The sequence below is a fragment of the Ochotona princeps genome, chromosome 1, assembly GCF_030435755.1.
Source record: "Ochotona princeps isolate mOchPri1 chromosome 1, mOchPri1.hap1, whole genome shotgun sequence".
Lineage (NCBI taxonomy): Eukaryota > Metazoa > Chordata > Mammalia > Lagomorpha > Ochotonidae > Ochotona > Ochotona princeps.
The window spans coordinates 129,284,415-129,307,618 of NC_080832.1; the positions used below are offsets into that span (position 1 = coordinate 129,284,415).

At 46.8% G+C, this 23,204-nt stretch overlaps 1 protein-coding gene and 1 pseudogene across 5 annotated transcripts in view; one reads left to right on the forward strand and one right to left on the reverse strand.

The window, feature by feature from the left end:
• JARID2 (jumonji and AT-rich interaction domain containing 2) overlaps window positions 1-23,204 on the reverse strand; it is a 223,002-nt gene that overhangs the window by 108,982 nt on the left and 90,816 nt on the right. For all 5 annotated transcript variants that reach the window (XM_058667827.1, XM_058667835.1, XM_058667817.1 and 2 more), the window contains one exon: window positions 14,840-14,975. In XM_058667827.1, the coding sequence (XP_058523810.1) occupies window positions 14,840-14,975 (136 nt within the window). The remainder of the gene's footprint in view (window positions 1-14,839; window positions 14,976-23,204) is intronic.
• LOC105942231 (filensin-like) lies at window positions 15,666-18,329 on the forward strand (annotated as a pseudogene).

Genomic DNA, 23,204 nt, shown 5'->3' on the forward strand with positions numbered 1-23,204 from the left:
AATTACAAAGACAGGAGAGAGACAGAGCAACAAATCTTCCATCCTCTGGTTCACACCCCAAATGGTTGCAAAAAGCCAGGAGCCTGGAACCTTACTCGGTCTCCCACCTGAGTGGTAGGCACCCAAACACATGGGGCATCTTCCACTGCTTTCCCAAGCACATTAGCAAGGAGCTGGATGTGAAGTGGAGCAGCGGGGACTGGAGCCAGCACTCTTGTGGTGGGATGCCAACATCACACATGGCAACTTGACCAGTATCTTTCAAACCCTAGAGCCCTTTGGAACATCTATTCAGACCCTGAAATACTCTTGGCCTTGCCCGTCTTCAGCAGCACCTCTCCCTGCAAGCTGTGCTTCTTTGCTCCTTGAATTGACTGCTCTAAGCTCACGTATGTGGTCTCTTAAAGGCTGGCACCCTGTGTATGCTTAATTTTATCAAACTGAGAGGAATGCTGACTTCGCCAAAGTCAAACAGCTCCCAAGATTTTCTGACTCATGATGACAGTGTTCCAGGATCACAAATCACAACCTAAGCACAAAAGAATTCTGTAGCTTAACATGGCAATTAACTTAAAGTTAATTACAGTGAACCTGTCCCCACTTCCCAGCTTTACTATGCACTGGAGTGTTGAAGCTGGAACACTAGCTGTGACTGTATTTAGAGAAGCGGCCTCTCTGGTCACAGACAGTCCTTGAGGCCCTGGGGTGGCACTCTGACCTGATTTTACCAAAAAGAACACCATTCCTTAGGAAGACAGCCAAAAAGATGGCAATCTCCAGGACCCGAGCCAGCCAGGGATCTTCACACTGACCTCCAGAACTGCACAACCTCATGTGGCAAAGCCATCAGTCTTGGTAGCCCAAGCTGACAAACACTCTTTCACTAGCGCCCCAAGAAGATGGTATCAATCTTGCAATGCTGCTGTCAGATCACAGGAGCTGCTAAGGGAACCCTAGTTCCTAAGGTGCTCTCACTCTCCAGGGACATCTCATGCATCTAGGACTGGGAAAGCAGCAAAAAAGTACACACATTAATCAGAAAAACCGAAACAATTGAGACAGCAAAGCTGAACAACATCACAACCAGTCTATACATTAAAGAACTGAAGTGGGATGAAGAAACTTCCGGAGTGATGGAGACTACATACTGAGACAGCTATATGTGCATTTATCAATGCTTATCGAGTTTATTCACTCAACACGACTTCCCTTCATGTGCCTGCCTCAAACACATGCCCTTTGTGCCTCAAGGTTCTGAATGCAGTACTCCTGGGTTCACAAACTGAAAATGATAGCCTCTTCTTCTGAGCTAGGTGCCCTTGTGCAAGATGCTTAGCACGTCCACAAAATTAGGTTAAATAAAAGAACCAATATTTCATGTTACAAGAATTAAAAGCCTACAACATAACTTGCCATTTATACTACGCAGAAAGAAGTATAACTACACATTCAACAAAATATGGTTTAAAGCCAGCTTGGGTTGAAGGCCAGCCAGGAAAAGCCACTGTTCCTACTAAGACAGGAGGTGAACTGAGTAGGGCTGGCTCATGGACCCCGGTATGCGCAAAATCTGGCATTGGGAGGGGTTCTGATGGAGCAGCCTAGGCAACTCCTCTGGCAGGACATGGACCCTGCAGGTAAGCACAAGAAGCAAGATAGGAAACAGCCCAGAATAGGCCATGAGAAGTTACCTACTGGCATACATTTGGCATGGGTCAGGGGCAGACCAGGCTGAATCAGTTCATGTCATACACTGGTAAATCCGAACACCAGAACAGAGTGTGGGTTGAGCCAGGTTTGGCTGTGACATAAAACCAGGCCACAATACGGAGTGCCAGGGTGAGGGTACCTGTACCGGATGTGACCGCAGCGGCCATCCAGCAAACATGAGAACCAGGAAGGGAGGGGGCAGAGCCGGGAGCGGGAATAAGGCGCGCGGGGGGGGAGGGGGTTCCCTCGCTAGACAGCTACTCCCACTGGAGAGCGTGAGCTGGGATGGGGGCAGACCAGACTAAGCAGGGCTACAACACCTGTGCGCCTCACGTGGCCTAGATCAGAGAACAGCGAGGCTGGGCAGATTATTCCTACTGTTGCAAACAAAATTAGAGTGGGTGAGGGTTGTCTGGGCTTTGCTACAGCATCAGCTGGCACACGCTGGCACTGGGGGCTAATTCTGTCAAATTAAACCAAAGAACCACTTGGAGAGTGCATAATCTGGGAGAGGTCTGGGAGGGAAATAGTGGGCTCCTCCCTCTTGGGTTACCACTACCACTCACATGGGAGGGCACAAAAACTAGGACAGGACACAAAAACTAGGACAGGCGCTGGGGTGGCTAGACAGAGAGGCACTCAACAACATCCGTGAAGGCTGGATAGTTGAGCTGGTTAGATAGAACTAAGCTTTAATACCCATCAACGTGTACGAGAGCCAAATGGGATCTGTGTGGGGCATACTGGACTAGTCTGCACACATACTGGCAAACCAGGGTAGGGGGCGGGCCTGGTGGGGGTTATTGTGGGTCATTCTGGCTGGGTTGCAGCTCCCACTGGTTTATGTGAGGGCCGAGTGTGTGCTAGGCAGAACCAGGATGGACTGCAACACCCATTGGTTCCAGTGGAAGTCAGGGCTGAAAACAGAACCGACCCAGCAATTGCAACCACCAGCTGATTGGGGTGATGGACTGTGGTGGGCTCGGTACTTGCTAGTACATACAAGAATCTGGACTGGGAACACTTCAAAGTCTCTTTGGGGATCTCCCCAATAGAACTGCCCAACTCAGAACCCTAACCAAGAAAAGATAGAAGACAGAACAGGTCAACCAACCACCTCAGCTATATGTTGGCAGCGAAATACTGGACAAACGGAGACTCTATGATGGACTATGTCAATCAGTGGATTCTTCAATGACCTCATCGTGCTTGGAGTGGCGAGATTGGCAGTGATTCATAACTGGTGAACTGTCACAACCACTTGAGCATGCCCAACATCCAGGACCTGGGGTGGGTGGGAAACTGGGTGGGGCTTCTCCCTTAAAATCCCCCTTTACCTCAGATACATGAAGGAAACAATATGGAAATAATAGTCTTACCCACTTTCCTGTAGCCCTTGTACCTTTTTATCCTAATTGACTATATAAAGATTGTCAAAAATACAATAAAAAACAAGAAAAAAATGGTTCAAAGAAAACAAGAACCAAGAAGTTCCAACACATGCTACTGTAGCAAGATAGTCAGAAATAAATGTGCCCATGGAGGACAGAAAATGAGAGAAACTACCAACTGGGGTGGGGGGGTGTCACAGTGCCAAGATATCAGCATATTTAAAATGACTCCTAGAGTCTCAGCTGCCAAAGAGCAGAATATCCTAGTCTAGCAAATAAAGCTGAAAAGGGTTGCAGTGATGGGTCTGACGGATGGTGGGTCTGCACAGCTACTCACACAACTGAGGCTGTGGTCCCTAGTGCTGGGAATGCAGCATCAGCCTGCACACAACTCAGGATCCATTCTGGGAGAATGCACCGTGCACTGAGAACACCACACTGGCAGGCACTGGGAAATGCTACAGAGCTACAGCACAACAGAAACAGGTATTCTTTTTACCAACACTTTCAAGGAGGAACTGGTTCAGGCAAGAGGACAATATGAGCAGGCATATGGATAGAAAGAATGATGTTACACCAATGTGCAGAAGCAGAAAGATCCAGAAGGGACCTTAGCAAGAATAAAGAGTACAACTGGAGACCTGGTGTGATAGCCTAGTGGCTAAAGTCCTCACCTTACATGTGCCAGGATCCCATGCGTATGCTGGCTCATATCCCGGCTGGTCTACTTCCCATCCAACTCCTGGTGTGCGGCCTGGTCAAGCAGTTGGGGATAGTCCAAAGCCGTGGGACCCTGCTCCGTGTGGGAGACCTGGAAGAGGCTCCTGACTCCTGGCTCTGGATTGACTCGGCACCTACCATTGCAGCCACTTGGGGAGTGAACCAGCTGACAGAAGATCTTTCTCTCTGTCTCTCCTTCTCTCTGTTTATCTGCCTTTCCAATCAAAATGAATAAATCTTGAAAAAAAAAAAAACAGGCTACAACTGGCATATATAAAACTGCAGAAAAGACAAAATAGCTATAAGGAATGAGGCAGAAGTAGGTGAGACCCAAAGACGCTATAGACATTCCAAGTGGCAGAGCGGAAGTTCAGTTGTCATGTGATCAGATGAAAAGACCTAGGTTGGTGTGGCACAGTGGTTAAAGCCTCTGCCCATGGCTGGCATACAGGTGCCCATTCAAATCCTGTCAACTCTACCATGATCCATGTCCTGGTATATGTGCCTGAGAAAGCAGGGCAGAATGTGGTCCCCGTGCTTGGACCCTGCACCCACACGGGAGACCCAGAAGAGGCTTCTGGCTCCTGGATATAGACGGAACCAGCTCTAGCTATGGCAGTAATTTGGGGAGTACATGTAAACATGCTCTCTCTCTCTCTCCTTCCGCCAAAATTCCCCCATCCAGTACTCTGCATTTCAAGAAAAAAAATAAATCTTTTAAAACTATGAATGAGAGAAAGAGAGAGAGAGAGATGGACAGACAGCTCAGAATCAGAACAGGGCCTAGCATGCACTAATTCACCTGCTTAACGCCTTGTGCTGCGTGCTACCTGCAGGGTAAACGTGCAGATTCTGCATTACCTACCCACACTAGAGTAGCTGACAACTTGGACCAGCAACAGTAGCATAGGTCAAATTCAGAATACAATATTGTTTTTTTTTCCTTTTCCTTTTTTTTTTTTTTAAAGATTTTATTGTTATTGGAAAGCTGGATATACAGAGAGGAGGAGAGACAGAGAGAAAGATCTTCCATCCGATGTTTCACTCCCCAAGTGAGTCGCAACGGGCCGGTACGCGCCAATCCAAAGCCGGGAACCAGGAACCTCTTCCGGGTCTCCCACGTGGGTACAAGGTCCCAATGCATTGGGCTGTCCTCGACTGCTTTCCCAGGCCACAAGCAGGGAGCTGGATGGGAAGTGGAGCTGCCGGGATTAGAACAGGCGCCCATATGGGATCCCGGGGCTTTCAAGGAGAGGACTTTAGCCGCTAGGCCACGCCGCTGGGCCCAGAATACAATATTGTTTTAAACAAATTTGCTAAAGGATAGCATTCAACATGGGGGTGGGGGGAGAGCACTGGGGAGGGAAAAGCCAGCAAATAGCTGACTCTCAAGGTTTTTTGGCCAGAGAGACTAGAATAAAGAATTTCAGTTACTGACAAGGATGGTGGGTGGAGCCAGATTAGAGAGGAAGAGTTCATTAAAGACCTGAAGTTCGTTAGCCTAGAAAGAAATAAAAATGGAAAAGTCGAGCAGACAAGCGCACACAAGTGTACAGTTCAGAAAACACTGCCAAATGTTGCCACGAAGGCAACTAAAGCTCAAAGGAAGGACAAAAAGATCTATTGTAGCACGTGGAACCCATACATCCCACAGTCAGAATGGCTGGATTCCAGTCTCAGTTCGAACCCTGACTCGCTGCCTGCTGATGTCCAACCTGGGAGGCAGCAGGGTTGACGGTCCAAGCAGGTGAGCTGTGTCCACAAGGGAATTCCTGGCTCCTGGCTACAGATTAACACAGCCCAAGCTGTCAAAGGCATCTGGGAAGTGAGCAATCAAATGGAAGAGCTGTCTTTCCAAAAAAATGACAATAAATGAAAAGTTTAAAATAAAAAAAAGGTCAGGGGGCAGAAAACCACGATCTGGCAAAAAAGGTCATTTAATATTGGTTTTAGTAAGTCACCCTACTTAAGGGGTATAAGGGAGAATAACAGAACATTAACAAGCATATAAATAGTAATGTAAGTAGACAAGACATTTAGACATTTGGACATTTTCTGGAAATGAGCATGGCTATAGAGTAAGAGAAAAAATAAACAACAGGAGATACGCGGTTAACGAAAGGTTTGCGTATATACAGCTATTTGCATAATGATGAGAATGACTAGCAGTGACAGGTAAATGATGGAACAGACCACATCTAGGGTGGTATAGCAGGGAGTGCAGAGAGCACGTGGCAGCAAAACTTGATCCATCACTGACGTGCACAAAGACAGAAGGTAAGTAGGGAACCAAGGACCTTCTGAGGAGAACTTTAAAAAGCATTCCAGTTCACAAAGAAATTTCCATTTGCTTGCCTTCAGTGCTGCTAGAAGCTGGGCTTCCACCAAGCCATGAGAGCTGAAAAACAGCAAGAAAAGAGACCTGACTCAAGCGCAGGCATCCCTTCTGATACCAGACCCTGTCTGTCCGACACAGGGGCTGTCACCTTGGGGACATGTACGGGAAAGGGAAAGCATGACACAAAGGGACTGAGGGAGGCAGGGACAAAGTGACTGCACAGTAACTATGTGAAGAGCCAACTGGGAAGTGCAGCACCACGGTGCATTTATATTTGATTTCAGGTCCACATCAGTCTTCATCCATTCTTCCCAGCTAAGCTCCTCATCAAGGCTTGGATTTCTTGCTAGGTAAAATGAACCATCATATTTATATACCTCAAAGCAACCTTCCCTGACCTAGCAAGCCTTCATTTTGCACAAAATAGCCCCTGTGCCAGACAAGGACAGGTGGTTCCACCACAGAAACCTTCCATGGCAATTCCCTCAAAAACCAACTTGCCACCTCACCACCCTGCCACCACAATATCCTCCCCTAATCCTGAGCCACTGCTCAGAAAAGCTCCAATGCCTCTTTAAGTTCCAGGAACACAGCTCCACAGGATCCTTTCTGGGGGCTCCTGACCAGCCAATATGCATCCTTCTGCCTCCCTGCTAGCCTCCTCACCTCAGACCAGCATAGGACCACGTGACTGATTATCTAATCAAGCTGCATGTATTTCTATCAGGTTTAAACATGAAGTCTGTTAAAGTAGAGATCATCTCACAATTAAGACACCTTACTTTCTCAAGTATATTTTCATTCATATTTACCAATCCACAGAATACGTGATACATCAATGATATCTTAGATGAGATAAATATTTTTAACAGTCTTCCAAAATACTAGAAATATCAATAGTGACTGTACAGAGCTATACAGAAGTTCCACCAAGAAATACCTCCTGATTTACTTAGGTTACAACTCAGTGAATAAACAAAGCTACAAAGATAAAGTGATCTTGCCTTCACAAAGGAACCTTTTCCCAGGACAAACAGTTTTGTTTTTAAGCAAATGAGGTTTGTTTACAACAACAGTTGCCTCTCATTTCATTCAGCTTAGTTTCAGCAGTGTGTCTGACATCTCAGCTAGAACAGAGGACTTATGTGTTAGAGAAAACCTGGCTTCCCAGCCAGCAGCAGGGGTTGCATGCAAGGCAGCTAAGCACAACTCGGACAGAGGGGGAGGTCACAAACACACAGGCCCCCTGGAAGAGTTTAAAGAAAGCCAGATCGCAAAGCTAAGGCTAATGTTCCCTTTACAAAGAGACAATAACTAAGGTAACCAAATATCCCAACAAACTCTCAATCCAAATACTGTTCCATTAATAAAGGGCCATTTAATCAATGGCTCCGGTGTTTCTAATTTATACTCATTCACACTTTTTGATTTTTAGAGCATGGGGGTTTTACTCCACAGCATCAGGAATTTGGGGGATTAAAATTTCTCTACTTTCACGGTGTTAACAAAATGCATGCACCTGTTTTTAAAAAGGGGATGGGAGTTCCCAAATTAGGGAAAAAATTGATTTATTCCTTCAAAACTGGAGGGGGTAAGGAGGAACCAGGGGGTGATACACGTTAGCGTACCTGGAATTCAAAGGTTGGCCCGAAGGCTAAAAGCTAGCAGAGGCCCACCATTGCTCACGTGATTTCTGGCCTGTAGGGATATTTAAGAGTTTTTCTAATTTGTCTGTGTGTCTATGACCAATGAGAGCAGGGTTATGAACCATGAGAGTCCTTCCATCTGTTCATTTACCAATTGAAAAACTCAGAACCATACTCATTTTACAAAACAGCCAACACCCTCTTCTGCACACTTCTTTCCCAGGGGAGGAAAACAAATCTGAATTTACTTCCTTCCAAAGAAAATGCTGCTTTGAGGAGGTGGGAAGGCTTCTTCAAATTATTCTGAGATTCATATAGAGAATTCTAATCTGCTGTGCCACTGACCTACTATGGGTCTACGCAGACCTTATCTTCATGAAAATAGTTTCTCTGAACAACACAGCAAATATGTAAATGATATGGATTTTATGATACTTAGAAAACTCTCAACTACCTTGGGTTGGCTTGGATTAGGACCACTCTGTCAGACCAGCAGAAATGAGAGGGCTGAGAACTCTGCTCTAAGTAGCACACACCCTTACACCTCACACAAACTTGCACTGCTTCACACACCAGGACTGCTCAGTACTCAAAGAGGCAATAACACTAATATAAATGATGTCAATTTGGTTTTTTAACATACAAAAAGAAATCTTTCTTTGTATTTATTTCAAAGGCAGATTTACAGAAAGGCATTCCCCAAACAGCTGCCAAGTAGCTGAGGCAATCTGAGTCAAGGAAGGAAGGGATGGAGGAAGGCAGGCAGTAAGCCTCGGCTTAGCTTGTTTCCTTGTCATCCACGCATTTTACCATCCATGATCTATCACATACCTTTTCCAGAACCAGAGCCAGTGAGACTCTTTTCTAAGCAGCTTGTCTCAGTCATTCTATTACAGTGTTGGACACCTGTTGCAGTGATATAGAGGCATACTTACATAAGTTCATACAGAGAAAAGTCAGTAGAAGTATTCCCTCGGCCATCTGTATGAGTCCAAGGAAGTCTTGATACTTGCTGTGATTACAAATTTCTCTGAAAGGCGCGCCCTTGCAAGCCTGCCTGAGCCGCGTACACTTGTAAGACAGGACACGCTCCCATGAGGCAGATCGTGACTGCCTGTGCTTCAGGCAACCCAAGCCACAACGCACACAATTTAACATGTGAACTGCTTTAAAGACAGAAGTTATTAAACAAGTTCAAACTTCTTAACTAGCGAAACCAGGAGGCATGTTTCCTCAGAACATTTACAGAAATCCATCATACAAAATAACAAAAAGGAAGCCACAGATGCCAATCCCAAAATGAGCAATAAGAAGCAGAAAATGGCATGTTCACCAACATCTCACTAGCTCAAGAGAGGCCCGAGTTCCACTATCTCTGCATAAAAGACATTCTGCAACAGGGTGAAGAGCAAACAACCACGACAAAAACTGACTTTCACTAGGAAGACGCTGTAAGAACTGTGCAGTCTGCAGTAATCACTGCATCAACACGAAACATAACCAACTGCAGGCAACTCAGATGTTATTTCTTGAAGAACTTAACATTTCAATCATCGATACGTACCCATGTTTATTAAATCCTAGGTATATTAGGGAAACTCTTGTTTTAAACACAGATATTTTCAATTAAAAAAGGTTGAATTATTTCATCTTTGTTGATAAGTTAAAGCAACATGAAGGCATAATCATTGCTCAACCAGACCAGTGCATTCCCTATTATAACTGCATTCCTAAAACAGCAACAGGCTTTGCTCTATTCTGCTAGGATGCTATCCAAGAAAATTATTCTTCATCACCCCCTCAGCAGTCTCATCATTTACTCAAATAAAACAGTATGCTCAAGGTAAAGCAACTACCTCCAAACAGGTTTAAGATTTGGAGTTTATTATATGACCAAACAGTGGTAGACAGATAACAAATGAAAGGGAAAAAAAAACATACAATTCCTTTAAGAAAACCATATATGGGACCCAGTGCCTAAAGGCCTCGCCTTGAACGCGCCAGGATCCCATATAGGCGCCGGTTCTAACCCCGGCAGCCCCGCTTCTCATCCAGCTCCCTGCTTGTGGCCTGGGAAAGCAGTCGAGGACGGCCCAAAGCTTTGGGACCCTGCACCCACGTGGGAGACCTGGAAGAAGTTTCTGGATCCTGCCTTCGGACTGGCACAGCACTGGCAATTGTGGTCGCTTGGGGAGTGACTCTTCGGAGAGAAGATATTCCTCTCTCTCTCTCCCTCTCTCTGTATATCTGACTTTGCGATAAAAATAAAATAAATCTTAAAAAAAAAAATCCATATATGATGGCACAAATTCTGTATTTACAACTGATTTTCCACTTCATTTCTGTCTCCTTCAAATTTAAACCTTTGACCAGGGCTTCTCAGGCCTGGCTCAAGGTCGCAGGGCACAAGCTGTAATAGTTTCACCTAACCTGTCCACAATACTTAAGCTTGAACATTTGGCCACAAAGCCAAGTCAGATAGAGAGTGGAGACTGCTTTTTGAAGCTATGCATTAACTACTCAAAGATAGAGATGTGTGGGTGGCTGAAGGGGGTTAATCCCAGAAAACCCTATCACAGCTCTACAGAATCAGGCAAGCACCAGGTGCATCTATAAGCACTGGTTCCAACCAGACAGAGAAAGCAGCAGTGAACATGTCATTTGGCACTCCAGCCAACTGTCAAGGATCCTGTATATGCGAACTCTCCTAAAAACAAAGTCTAGAGCACAGACCTAGAACAGTACAAACTGGGAAATGAACAATTCATTTATATTTATCTAGCACTCCAAGAACCTAACAAGAGCTCCAGAGTCTGGGTGAAATCATCACACCGACTTTGCCTGAAATAATAGAACTGCTCAGTCTTTGAGCAACCTCAAAATCATTTTGTGAAATCATTTAATCTGAATCATACTAACCTTTTTTTCAGTTTTAATATATTTTTATTTTGAATTTTGAATTACATGGTACAATTTCATATAGCCTGGAATTCCTCCCCACCAACTCCCAAGCCCTTCAGATTATTCCCGTTTTGTTACAATAGTGTAGTCCTTCATGAGGAATCATAACTCTATCAATCTCTTATTTAAGTGTACGCCAACACTGTTGGTACAGACAATATCAGACAGTCCAGCATCCCACTGTCTACACAGGTCCAACAGTTTCACTGGGAATCCATCTTTCGTGTGGATGCAGGGATGCATATTCCATTATACCCCCATATCTGTATTTGATAGACCCCAGTACTCTATCACTATACATTTCCATAAGTGGGAAGCCATAAAACAAGGTCAACAACTGGTATGAGGTAGAACACCCACAACAACAACAAAAATATCAACAACAAATTACAGCACCATTAAAAATTCCGCCACATCTTGATAAGCCCTATTATGCAGCTAGTCCGATGGCACAGTAAGCTAACCCTCTGCCTTTGATGCTGGCATTCTGCATGAGTGCTGGTTCTTATCCCAGTTACTCCACTTCAAATTCAGCTCTCAGCTTATGGCGTGAGAAACCAGCAGAGCACGATCCAAGTTCTTAGGCTCCTGCATTCAAAGTAGGAACCTCGCAGAAGTTCCTAGCTCCTAGTTATGGATCGGCTCACACCTGGCCATTTCGATGATTTGGGGAGCAAACCAGTGGATGGAACACTTTCTATCGCTCCACTACTGCTTTTGAAATAAGGAAAATAATAATTTTTACAACATTTTACAGGAGGAGTGGTGGTGGTAGATACCAAAATAAACCCACAAGGAAGTTTTCACCAAAGCTTCAACGCTCTGATAAGTTTCAAGAGGTTTGCTTCCATGGACTCAGCAATTTGAGGTCCTTACTGCCATGTACCAACTTGCCTATCTGGACTGCATGAAGGAAAAATGTGATTAGCAGGCTACCAAGCCCAACAGCAAGACCAGAACTAAAATCTCCACGTTCGTCCGGGCCGTGGGGTTGGGGAAAAAGCAGGTCAACACTGAGTGGCAACTGTTGGGGGGGTGCTCCCGCCAGGCCAGACCAAATACTGGAGACTCAGGCCAAAGTCAATGCTGCCAGGAGGTGACTGAGTCCTGGTTTTGGGCCAGTGCACTTATTGGGTGCCAGGCTATGCCTGTTGGAGCCCAGTGGCAAGCTCTGGGGTTTTTAGGATATGTAATTGTTGCCTAGCAACACCAATGAATAAGACCAGTGTGAGTGTAGCTGAGATGAATGCTGGGTGATTCCCAGTAATAGGGTCATGAAAATTTATGGAAAGTGTGGGTACAGAGACCAGTTAGTTTGGAGGGGGGTGTCCAGAACATATATTTGGGAAAGACTGATTCACCAGCCCAAATTAGGAATCCTGAGATGGGCTGTAAGCATAGAGCATCACTGACTGCCACACATCAGTCCACACCAAAGCTATGGAAGGGGGCCTGTCTGGCAGGGCTAGGTACCAGTACCTGACTAGGTGGTACAACAGTGGGACTAGTCACACTTGGCAGGGTCAAGACACCAGCACGCGAGAGAACTTGGTCTGGGGTTAAACTCTGTGGGGGAAGTGTGGGCCTAACCCTGTGGAAATACAAGTCCCACAGGTTAGCTCACAAGCTGGGGTGGCAATGGGTTAGGCTAGGTGTGACCATGGCACCTCTAATCTCTTACAAGCAAAGGAACCAAAAACAGTCTGGGCAGGTCAAGGCAGCACCACCCGAAAATGTATCCTAAAACAGGATTTGGGATGAGCAGGGATGCAACTGGAAGGGGGCAGACCAGGCAGGGCCAAGCAAACATCAACTCAGAAGGAAGAACAGAATTCAGGATGGAGCACAGGTCATACCGAACTAGGCTCTTGCTCAGACTGGCTTGCATGAGCCAGGGATACTAGATCACAGCATCAAAGGCAAAGGCTGAGACAGGTGAGGGGCTATGGCAAGCTGGGTCAGAACATAATCTAGGGCTAGGAATAGGATCGGCTGGGGAGCTGAGAGAAAACACTCTTGCTGGATGGGGGTTCTCACAGGAGAGTGCAGGGGACAGAGTGGGGGCTGCATTCTGGACTGAATATGGCTGCGATCTCCCTAGGCGCAAGTGTGGACCTAACCAGACTAGAAGCCAGCACCATTTGGTGCTCTAGAGAACCTGGGTAGATGTAGGATGGACTAGGCTAGGTCTCTGCCCCTCCTGAGCCATGTGTGAGCAGTGTCTGGATAGGGACAAGCATTGGTTGGGATGAAACATCCAATAGTAAGAACTGGAACAGACTGAAGGCCAGCAAGGAGGGCTGGCCCATGGAACCAGTACACGCAAGATCTGGCATAGGGACAAGTTCTGATGGAGGAGCCTAGGAAACACAGTCCCTGCAGGTGAGTGCAAGGACCATGACAGGGAGCAACCGAAATCAGGCCAGAGAAAGATACCCACTGGCATACATTTGGCATGGGTCAGGGGGAAGACCAGGCTAAATCAGTTCATATCATCCACTGGTGAATCCAAGCACCAGCATAGAGTGTTGGTCAGGCCAGGTTTGGTTGCAGCACAAACCAGTGCACATTAAGGAATGCCAAGGTGAGGTGAGCCGTACCAGATGTGGTTGCAGTGCCCAAACAGCAACCACTCCCACTGGAGAGCAGGAGTTGGGATGGGGGCAGACCACACCAAGCAGGGCTACAACACCTGTGGGCCTCATGCGAGTTAGATCAGGGAAAAGCCAGCTTGGGCTGACTCTTCCTACTGGTGCAAGCAAAACTTAGAGTGGGTGAGGGTTGGTTGGGCTTTCACACAAGCATCAGTTGGCAGAGGCTGGCACTGGGGGCTAATTCTGTCAAGTCAAACCAAAGAACCACCTGGAGAGTGCATGATCCAGGAGTGGAAGTGATCTGGTAGGGAAATAGTGGGCACCTCCCTCGTGGGTTATCACTCCCACGGGAGAGAATGAAGACCAGGACAGGGGCAGGGGTGGCTAGACAGAAAGGCACCTGCCAGTATGTGTGTGGGCTGGATAGCAGGGTTGGTTGGGTTGAACTAGGCATCAATGCCCACTGGTATGTACCAGAGCTAAATGGGATTTGGGACAGACTGAACAAGCCTGCGGTACTTACTGGCATGCATGGAAACCAGGGTAGGGAGCAACCCTGGTGGGGGTTATGCGGAGTCGCCCCAACTAGACTGCAGCCCCAACTAGACTGCAGCTCCCACTGGTTTGCGTGAGGACCAAGTATGAAGTGGATAGGATCAAGCTGAACTACAACACCCATTGGTTCAACTGGATGACAGGGCTGGAAACAAAACTGACCCAGCAATTGCAACAACCAGCATGTGCATAAGCTGACTGGGGTGATGCACTGTGCCAGACTCTGTACTGGCAAATTCACATAAGAACCAGGTCTGGGATCATCTCAGATGAAGTTTCTTTGGAGATCCCTCCAACTGAACTGCTGATCTCAGAATCCCAACCAGGAAAAGACTATGTCAGCCAATGGACTCTGAACAGGTTTCTTCGCGATTGGAAAGGCGAGACTGGCAGTAAATCAGACCTGTTGAACTATCAAAACTGCTTGAGTAGGACCCTCGGAGCGTGTCTCACATTGGGAACCGAAGATGGGTGGGAGGCTGGGTGGGCTTTTCCCTTTGTTTCTCCCCTGACCCGATACAGTGAAAAAAATGATGATATTAGTGAGGAAACAATGGTATTATCCACTTTCCTGTAGCCCTTGACGCTTTGTACCCTAATCAATAAGATTTAAAACAAAAACAGAAACAAAAAAACCACACTCCATGTTTAGCATGATCATCAAACATACTTGGGTATATAATAAAACCTACAAGACAGGATTCCAAGTTAAACCTAGGGATCGGACTAAAGCATCCTACTCATTATATAATACATGAACGTACACTTGGGGTAAAAATCAGCCTGCAAGTACAGCACAACATTCACAGGCTACTACAGATCCATTAGGTGTCTGGTCTAACAGGCACAAGCTGCCAGCATACAATGAATTCAGCAATAAGGCCATGTATAAGGACATCCTGTTTCCAGAAAATGCCAACTCACCATTCACTGTTTTCAGGCTCCCAGGAATGCCTTCCCCATGCTGCCTCTTCTGGGCATTCTTGAACTCCTTCAGAGACAAATAAAGGACTTTACGTACCACCCTTTCTTCTGACCATGGAATCCCATCACTGTCATCCTGGAGAAACATTAACAAAAGAAAAGTAGAACATGAGAATTACTGAAATGCAACGATACAAGTAAATAATCACACACAAAATGATCTCTTTTTCTAAAATTTGTGATTAACACATAATACTTATAATTATTTAACTCCTTATTTGAGCGGCATGCAGAAACAGGAAAGACAAACACAGTGATTAAGCCTATCTGTTAATGACCTCGACGACAAGAGTTAGAAACACAAGTACTGTGTCCCTTGTGAGTTGGAAGAAACAACTGCCTCGCCCAGAATCTGTACTAGCCAGAAACTGGAGTCAGGAGTGGATACTGAATCCAGGGATGGCAACATGGGATATAAACAGCCCAACTGCTTGGCCAAACACCTGCCCTCTCCCATATGGTTTTCAGAATGAAGCACCATATTTCAACATCTAAATATTTCATAAATGCAGTGATCAAATCAGGCAGTAACCTTTTCCATTTCCTTCTCTTCTATCCTATTCGTCCTATTATCCCCAGCCTCTTGTAACCAGTACTTCAAGGTTAGATCCAAAACAAGCTCATAACATAACAGACACTGAGTAAGCATTGTTTGACCCAGACCCAAAGCAACCCATCTGAACAAAAACCCAGCAAAGTGACTGAAACACACTCTCAATTATTGGCCTGTCAAACTACAGAAACAGGAGTAATTCTACCAACAACTATGTCTATACTAAAACACTTCACAGAAATTTCCCAAAGTGAGTACACTAAATCGAAGACACAAGTACCACTCTTTTAGAAATTTTGTTGGGCCCAGCGGCATGGCCTAGCTACTAATGTCCTCGCCTTGAACGCCCCGGGATCCCATATAGGCGCCAGTTCAAATCCCGGAAGCTCCACTTCCCATCCAGCTCCCTGCTTGTGGCCTGGGAGAGCCTGCTTGTGGCCTGGGAGAGCAGTCGAGGACGGCCCAGTGCTTTGGGTTCCTGCACCCGTATCGGAGACCTGGAAGAGGTTCCTGGTTCCTGGCTTCGGATCGGCGCCCACCGGCCGTTGCGGCTCACTTGGGGAGTGAATCATCGGACGGAAGATGTTCCTCTCTGTCTCTCCTCCTCTGTATATCCGCCTTTCCAATAAAAATAAATAAATCTTTAAAAAAAAATTTTTGTTGCCATGTTAGAAGTTCATAGGATATGGGTACTCAGATTCCTTTCACTGAAATAAAAGCAGATACCTTAGACAAAACAGCACACGGGCACTTTGGTGCCTGCTGTACTGGGGTGTACAAAACAACTCGTTTTTCCTTGCTGACACTTGCAGATCTTGTGAAATCTTCATGAGATTCCCGAAGAAGGCTGGATTATATGAAGTCTTTTCCAGCACTTAAATTCCTAAAGTCTGCATAAACACAAACTACATCTTAGAAATCCAACCACATAGAGGCTCTAAGCCCTAAATAACATAAGCTGCACTCTTGTTAAGCCTGCAGGATTTCCTACAATGAGAGCCAATCTCCAGCTTCTAGAAGAAGGGGAACCAAAGGCCCTCTAGGAAGAAGGGAAAGACTGGCCACTCCCTCAGCTGTCTGCCACTTGTGGGGGCCTGCCAAGTTAAGATTCCCGTTTCTTAGGCAGCACCTCCAGATGAAGAGGTACATCCTGCTTTCCTGGTCAGGATCCTGGGAGAACCAAGAAAACTACAGACAGGAAGCGAAGAGAAGCAGCCAGGAACCATTGCTTCAACATGGCAGGAGGAAGAGGAGAAATTTCAAACTGCTTCTTGGCTGAAATCATTAAGTCATCTTACAGTCACATGATCAAATACAAGATAAATGTCAGCATTCTCACCAGACTCAGTAAAGAAATCCAAATATCCTTCCTTCCTTCCTCCCTTCTTTCTTCTTTCCTTCCTTCCTTCCTCCCTCCCTTCCTTCTTTTCTCTCTCTCTCTCCCTCTCTTTCTTTCTCTACTGGCTATCAGATCTCTGCTAAGTCATTAAAATAGGAAGAATGATGTAGTTCATGTGAATTCCACGAATAAACCCATGGAGGGTTGTTTTCTCTTGATTTTCTGGGAATGTCACCAGTAAACTGCTTTGGAGAGCAGGTCGATGCCAGAGCCAGACGTCCACCCTGGAGCAAGCCATCAAGAACGCCCACGTGTGCTACGATGACGAGATTCAGCTGTACAATGAGCAGATCGAAACCCTGCGCACGGAGATCGAAGAGACAGTGCACAACCTCAAGAAGTCAACCTATGATTGCGGCAGGTGCCCATTGCCCAGCAGACTCTGAAGAACGAGCTGGAGCGGTACCATCGCATCATTGAGACTGAAGGCAACAGGCTGAGCTCTGCCTTCATAGAGAATCCTATGGCCCTGTTCACACCTAGCCAGGGACCCTCTCTCGGAAGTTGGGAAAGACCTTATCAGGGCTGTGCAGGATATAACAATGGCTAAACCCAGACAAAAAGGCCTCCCCAAGAGTGTTCCGAGGAGAAAGGAGATCCTGGCCCAAGATAAAGGCGACAGACCCCAGGAGGATGGGCCACCAAAAGGCCCGGAAAACACCGTGGTGGTGCAGGGGGCACTTACAGACAAGGAGGAGCCTAGACCTGAGCTAGGGGCTGGGGTGGCAAGTCGACCAAGGCAGGAAAGGGTCCAGGAGGATGTGCTGGATGGGGGCCAGATAAGCAAGCCTTTGGGAACTCTGCAAGATGTTCAAGGAGCAAGCACATAGTCCCCAGGAGCCTGAGCCCCCTGACGACCTCTTCTCCAAGGGGTGGCACGTGCTGGTCACTGGCGATGCCAGTCACGTGTACCCCGGCTTCTGCCCTTCCTCCATCCAAGCCAAGGATGGGGTGGTGGTCTCCATCGTAGATGATGCCAAGCCTCTCGATGACATGGGGAACCCTCTCCTGAACAGCCCGAGCCCCCTCAGGAGAATGGTCAGGAGGAGCCCCAGGAGGGAGAAGGGGGATCCCTGAGCAGCCAGAAGTTCACAGACAAGGAGAGCAAGGGAATCAACCAAGACCCCAAGGGTCCCAGGGATAAAGACAGCCAAAAGGAGGAAGACAAGGAGCCCAAGAGACCGTGCGCTGGGGCCATGCCTGGGTCAGGGGGGTCAGCTGCCCCGCAGGCTGCGAAGCCCGGGCCAGGTGGGGATGCATCACCAGGGCGTGGGCATGGGCAGGGGACGAGGAACGGCAGCCTGCCGGGCAAAGGCTGTCCCAGGGCTCTGGCGTACAAGAAGGTGCAAGTGGTAGAATCCATTGAGAAGATTTCCACTGAGAGCATTAAGACCTACGAGAAGACAGCCGTGATCGTGGAGACCGTGGTTGGAAAGACGAAGGCCAACAAGATGAAGCCCGGGGAGAAGAAATCTTAACCCAGCCAGGCTCCCTGGGTGGGGCATGCAGCTTCCTGCCTGGGCTTTGGTAGTTTAGGACATGTGCTACAAGAGTAAGGATGCCCACTTGCGTGACATGGTGACATCAACATTTACCCCTCTGGCCTTGCCATTAAAGTATTTTCTTTGCAAAAGGAAAGACAGAAAGACAGACAGACAGACAGACAGAAAGAAAGAAAGAAAGAAAGAAAGAAACAAACAAACAAACAAACAAACCCAAATCCAAATCCAAATATCCAGCCCACTAAAATGCGGGTAACTTAGTTATGCCACATACGAAAAGCAGAATAGAGCTCCAGGGCTACTCTCTCTTGAGTTTCCCTGAAACTCTCCCTAGCATCCGAGTCGCACTAGATGACAGCATCAGCTACAATAGGCGTCACTGCTTATTAGGCCAAAATCCACCTTTCTGGCAGCTGGAGGCTCATTATGGCTGTCACTCAGAACTGTCGTCACTACCAGGTACTGATTCCCATTTGGTTCATCTCCAATCAGACCTTATCTCCAATGTACACAGCTTATAAATTATAAAGCCCCTAAGAAGCTTTCAGTGGAAGGCTCCTATGCCAATTTACAGCATCCTGTGCATGCTGGTGCCTTCAAACTGACTTCTACATCCTACAAACCAATGTCTACTAAAAATATAATCTAGGTTAGATGAAAGCTCCTGCAAAGAACACCATACGTATGATCTAGTTACAACACACCAGCTTCACTGCACCTGTAGTGTGCTTTAAGTACAGGGGAAGCAGATCCAGGACACAAATGACACACGTTAATTTTTTTAAGACAAACACATTCAAGAGTTGTGTTGTAATTTATAGTATTGATCCAAATTTGATATCTCTATGTTGCTAATGCATAACACGAACCTAATACAGTATAAATGGGCTCTGTGAGGTTGATCCTGAAATATCCACCAGTAGGTGATGATCAGAATATCCAAAAGAAAACAGCTTTGGCAACTTTAGGGCCAGGGAGAAGCACCTCAACTTTACACTTGCTGCAATGCTCCAGACTACAACGGTGTGCCAATAAAAACACAAAATTCTCAAAGTTGTACAACAGAAGAGCAGAATGAAGGTACTTACATCTAACCCTCACTCTGTAATGGCTCAAAGTAATGACCATGCTAGAAAATATCCCAAACATAGGAGTAGAAATCAAGCAAACCACAAAACAAACATATTACATAAAGTGTTTCCCTCATATTTTCTAATCTCTAGTACCTCTCTGAATCAGTCATGACCCCAGTGCAATGGCTCAGTAGCTGAATCCTCGTTTTGCATATGCCTGGATCCCATATGTGTACTGGTTCATTTCCCGGATGCTCCACTTCCCATCCAGCTCCCTGTCTGTGGTCAAGGAAGGCAGCTGAGGACGGCGCTAAGCCTTGGGACCCAGTTATCTGCACAGGAGACCTGGCAGAAGCAACTGGCTTTAGATTAGCTCAGCTCCAGCTGTTGCAGCACATGGAAAGTGTGTGAAGCAGTGGAAAGAAGATCTTTCTCTCTGTCTCTCCTCTTTATTAATCTGTGTCTCTAACAGAAATAAATAAACGTGCTAAAATTCGGTCATTGAAACAGGAAGGAGGGAGCAGGGAAAAGGTACAGTGGCACAGCAAGCTAATACTCTACTCTATGATGTCAGCATCACATACAGATGCCAGTTTGGGTCTTGGATGGTTCATTTCTGACCCAGTTCTACTTACGGTCTGGAGAGCAGGAGAGAAGCCCCTGCACTCATGTGTGAGACCTAGACGAATCTCCTGGCTCAGCTCAGTTCGGGCCATTGTGACATTTGGGGACTGAAAAGGGTTTATAAGGAGTCAGGAAACACTTCAGTCACTAGCACTGTACTGCAGCCCTTGACACATGCCTGATTTAAAAAAAAAAAAAAAAAAGCCTTAAAAACAAAAAGCACTCAATTCAAGTGACATGCTGTACTCTTCCCTCGAGCATCTAACCTCAGGTGGCATCCCGCACGTCGTAAGTAAAATGTCTGGTGGAAAAGAGAAGATGAACTACCTGCCACCATGTAGGAGACCCAGATGGATTTCCAGGCTCTGCCCTTCAGCTTGGTCTGCCACTAGTTATTGTGGCCATTTGAGGAGTGAACTACTGGATAAAGAATCTCAATCTCTCTCTCTCTCTCTCTCTCCCTCTCTCTCTCTCTCTCTCTCTCTCTCCAGCTACCAACTAACTTGCCAACAGTGACTAGTCAGTAACGGCTTGGCTACAGAGGTAACAAGGCTTCCACACTACAAAGGGGTGGCTCTCACTCAGCATTAACCAGTGGTCTCTTCAGCACAAATTTGCACTATTTTCAATGAATACAGACAATTCAATCATTCACGGAATAGTTCTTTTGAAACTTGTAGCTCTTTCCTCTCGTCCTGTACTGGCTCTAGCTCTCCAAGATTCTCTCCTGCACTGCCAACTGATAATCCATATCCAATAACTATTCAAAATGTGCTATTTTAAAACCAACTGGCATCCAGAGCAATCCTCAAGGCTCTCATGAGCCAGGCTGCCCCTCCACTCTCTCTCCACCACTGCAGAACATCGCTCAGACACATGAGAACCAGTGGGGAGGGGAAAAGCCAGCAGGGGGAATGTGGGCTCCCCTGCTGGATAACCACTCCCACTGGAGAGCAGGAGTTGGGATGGGGGCAGACCACAACAGGCAGGGCTACAACACCTGTGGGCCTCATGCGAGTTAGATCAGGGAAAAGCCAGCTTGGGCTGACTCTTCCTACTGGTGCAAGCAAAACTTAGAGTGGGTGAGGGCTGGTTGGGCTTTCACACAAGCATCAGTTGGCAGAGGCTGGCACTGGGGGCTAATTCTGTCAAGTCAAACCAAAGAACCACCTGGAGAGTGCATGATCCAGGAGTGGGAGTGATCTGGTAGGGAAATAGTGGGCACCTCCCTCGTGGGTTATCACTCCCGCGGGAGAGAATGAAGACCAGGACAGGGGCAGGGGTGGCTAGACAGAAAGGCACCTGCCAGTATGTGTGTGGGCTGGATAGCAGGGTTGGTTGGGTTGAACTAGGCATCAATGCCCACTGGTATGTACCAGAGCTAAATGGGATTTGGGACAGACTGAACAAGCCTGCGGTACTTACTGGCATGCATGGAAACCAGGGTAGGGAGGCAACCCTGGTGGGGGTTATGCGGAGTCGCCCCAACTAGACTGCAGCTCCCACTGGTTTGCGTGAGGACCAAGTATGAAGTGGATAGGATCAAGCTGAACTACAACACCCATTGGTTCAACTGGATGACAGGGCTGGAAACAAAACTGACCCAGCAATTGCAACAACCAGCATGTGCATAAGCTGACTGGGGTGATGCACTGTGCCAGACTCTGTACTGGCAAATTCACATAAGAACCAGGTCTGGGATCATCTCAGATGAAGTTTCTTTGGAGATCCCTCCAACTGAACTGCTGATCTCAGAATCCCAACCAGGAAAAGACTATGTCAGCCAATGGACTCTGAATAGGTTTCTTCGCGATTGGAAAGGCAAGATTGGCAGTAAATCAGACGTGTTGAACTATCAAAACTGCTTGAGCAGGACCCTCGGAGCGTGCCTCACATTGGGGACCTGGGACGGGTGGGAGGCTGGGTGGGCTTTTCCCTTTGTTTCTCCCCTGGTCCCTAATACAGGGAAAAAGATTATATTAGTGAGGAAACAATGGTATTACCCACTTTTCTGTAGCCCTTGACGCTTTGTACCCTAACCAACTAAGTAAGATCGTTAAAAAGAAAAGTTAATTAAAAAAAATCCACTATTACAAAAACTGAGTGGCCAAATCATCATTCAAACTAAGAGGACTACAAACAATAATGAGATTACTGATACAAATTAAGGAGGCCACAGCTCAATCGATAACACTACACACCCTTCCAGCGTATCTTTTTCAAAAAACCAGTCTCACTCAAGAGACTCCTTTAAAATCCTATCAACAAAAATAATATCTGCTGGACCGAGCTCGGTAGCCTAGAGACTAACGTCCTTGCCTTGCATGGACTGGGATCCCATATGGGTGCTGGTTCTAATCCTGGCAGTCCTCTTCCCATCCAACCTCCAGCCTGTGGCATGGAAAAGCAGGAGGACAACCCAAAGTCTCAGGACCCTGCACTCGCATGGGAGACCTGGAAGAGGCTCTGGGCTCCTGGCTTCAGATCAGTGCAGCTATGGACGTTGCAGCCACGTGGGAAGTGAATCAATGGATGGAAGATCTTCCTCTCTGTCTCGCCTCCTCTCTCTAGATTTGACTTTCTGATAAAAATAAAATAAATCTTCAAAAAAAAAAAAAGCCTTGGTGGGAGACTGGGTGGTGCTTCTCCCTTTACCTACCGCTTTACCCATGATGTAGGAAAAAAACAATGTGGAAATGACAGTCTTACCCACTTTCCTGTAGCCCTTGAACCTTTGTCCCTTAATTAACTATGTAAAGATTGTCCCAAAAAAAGCCCTGCGGGCACGGCGGCGTGGCCTAGCGGCTAAAGTCCTCGCCTTGAAAGCCCCGGGATCCCATATGGGCGCCGGTTCTAGTCCCGGCAGCTCCACTTCCCATCCAGCTCCCTGCTTGTGGCCTGGGAAAGCAGTCCAGGACGCCCCAATGCATTGGGACACTGCACCCGCGTGGGAGACCCGGAAGAGGTTCCAGGTTCCCGGCTTCGGATCGGCGCGCATCGGCCCGTTGTGGCTCACTTGGGGAGTGAATCATCGGACGGAAGATCTTCCTCTCTGTCTCTCCTCCTCTGTGTATATCTGGCTGTAATAAAATGAATAAATCTTTAAAAAAAAAAAAAAACCCTGCTTATTGTGGGGTATGGGTTAGAATTAAGC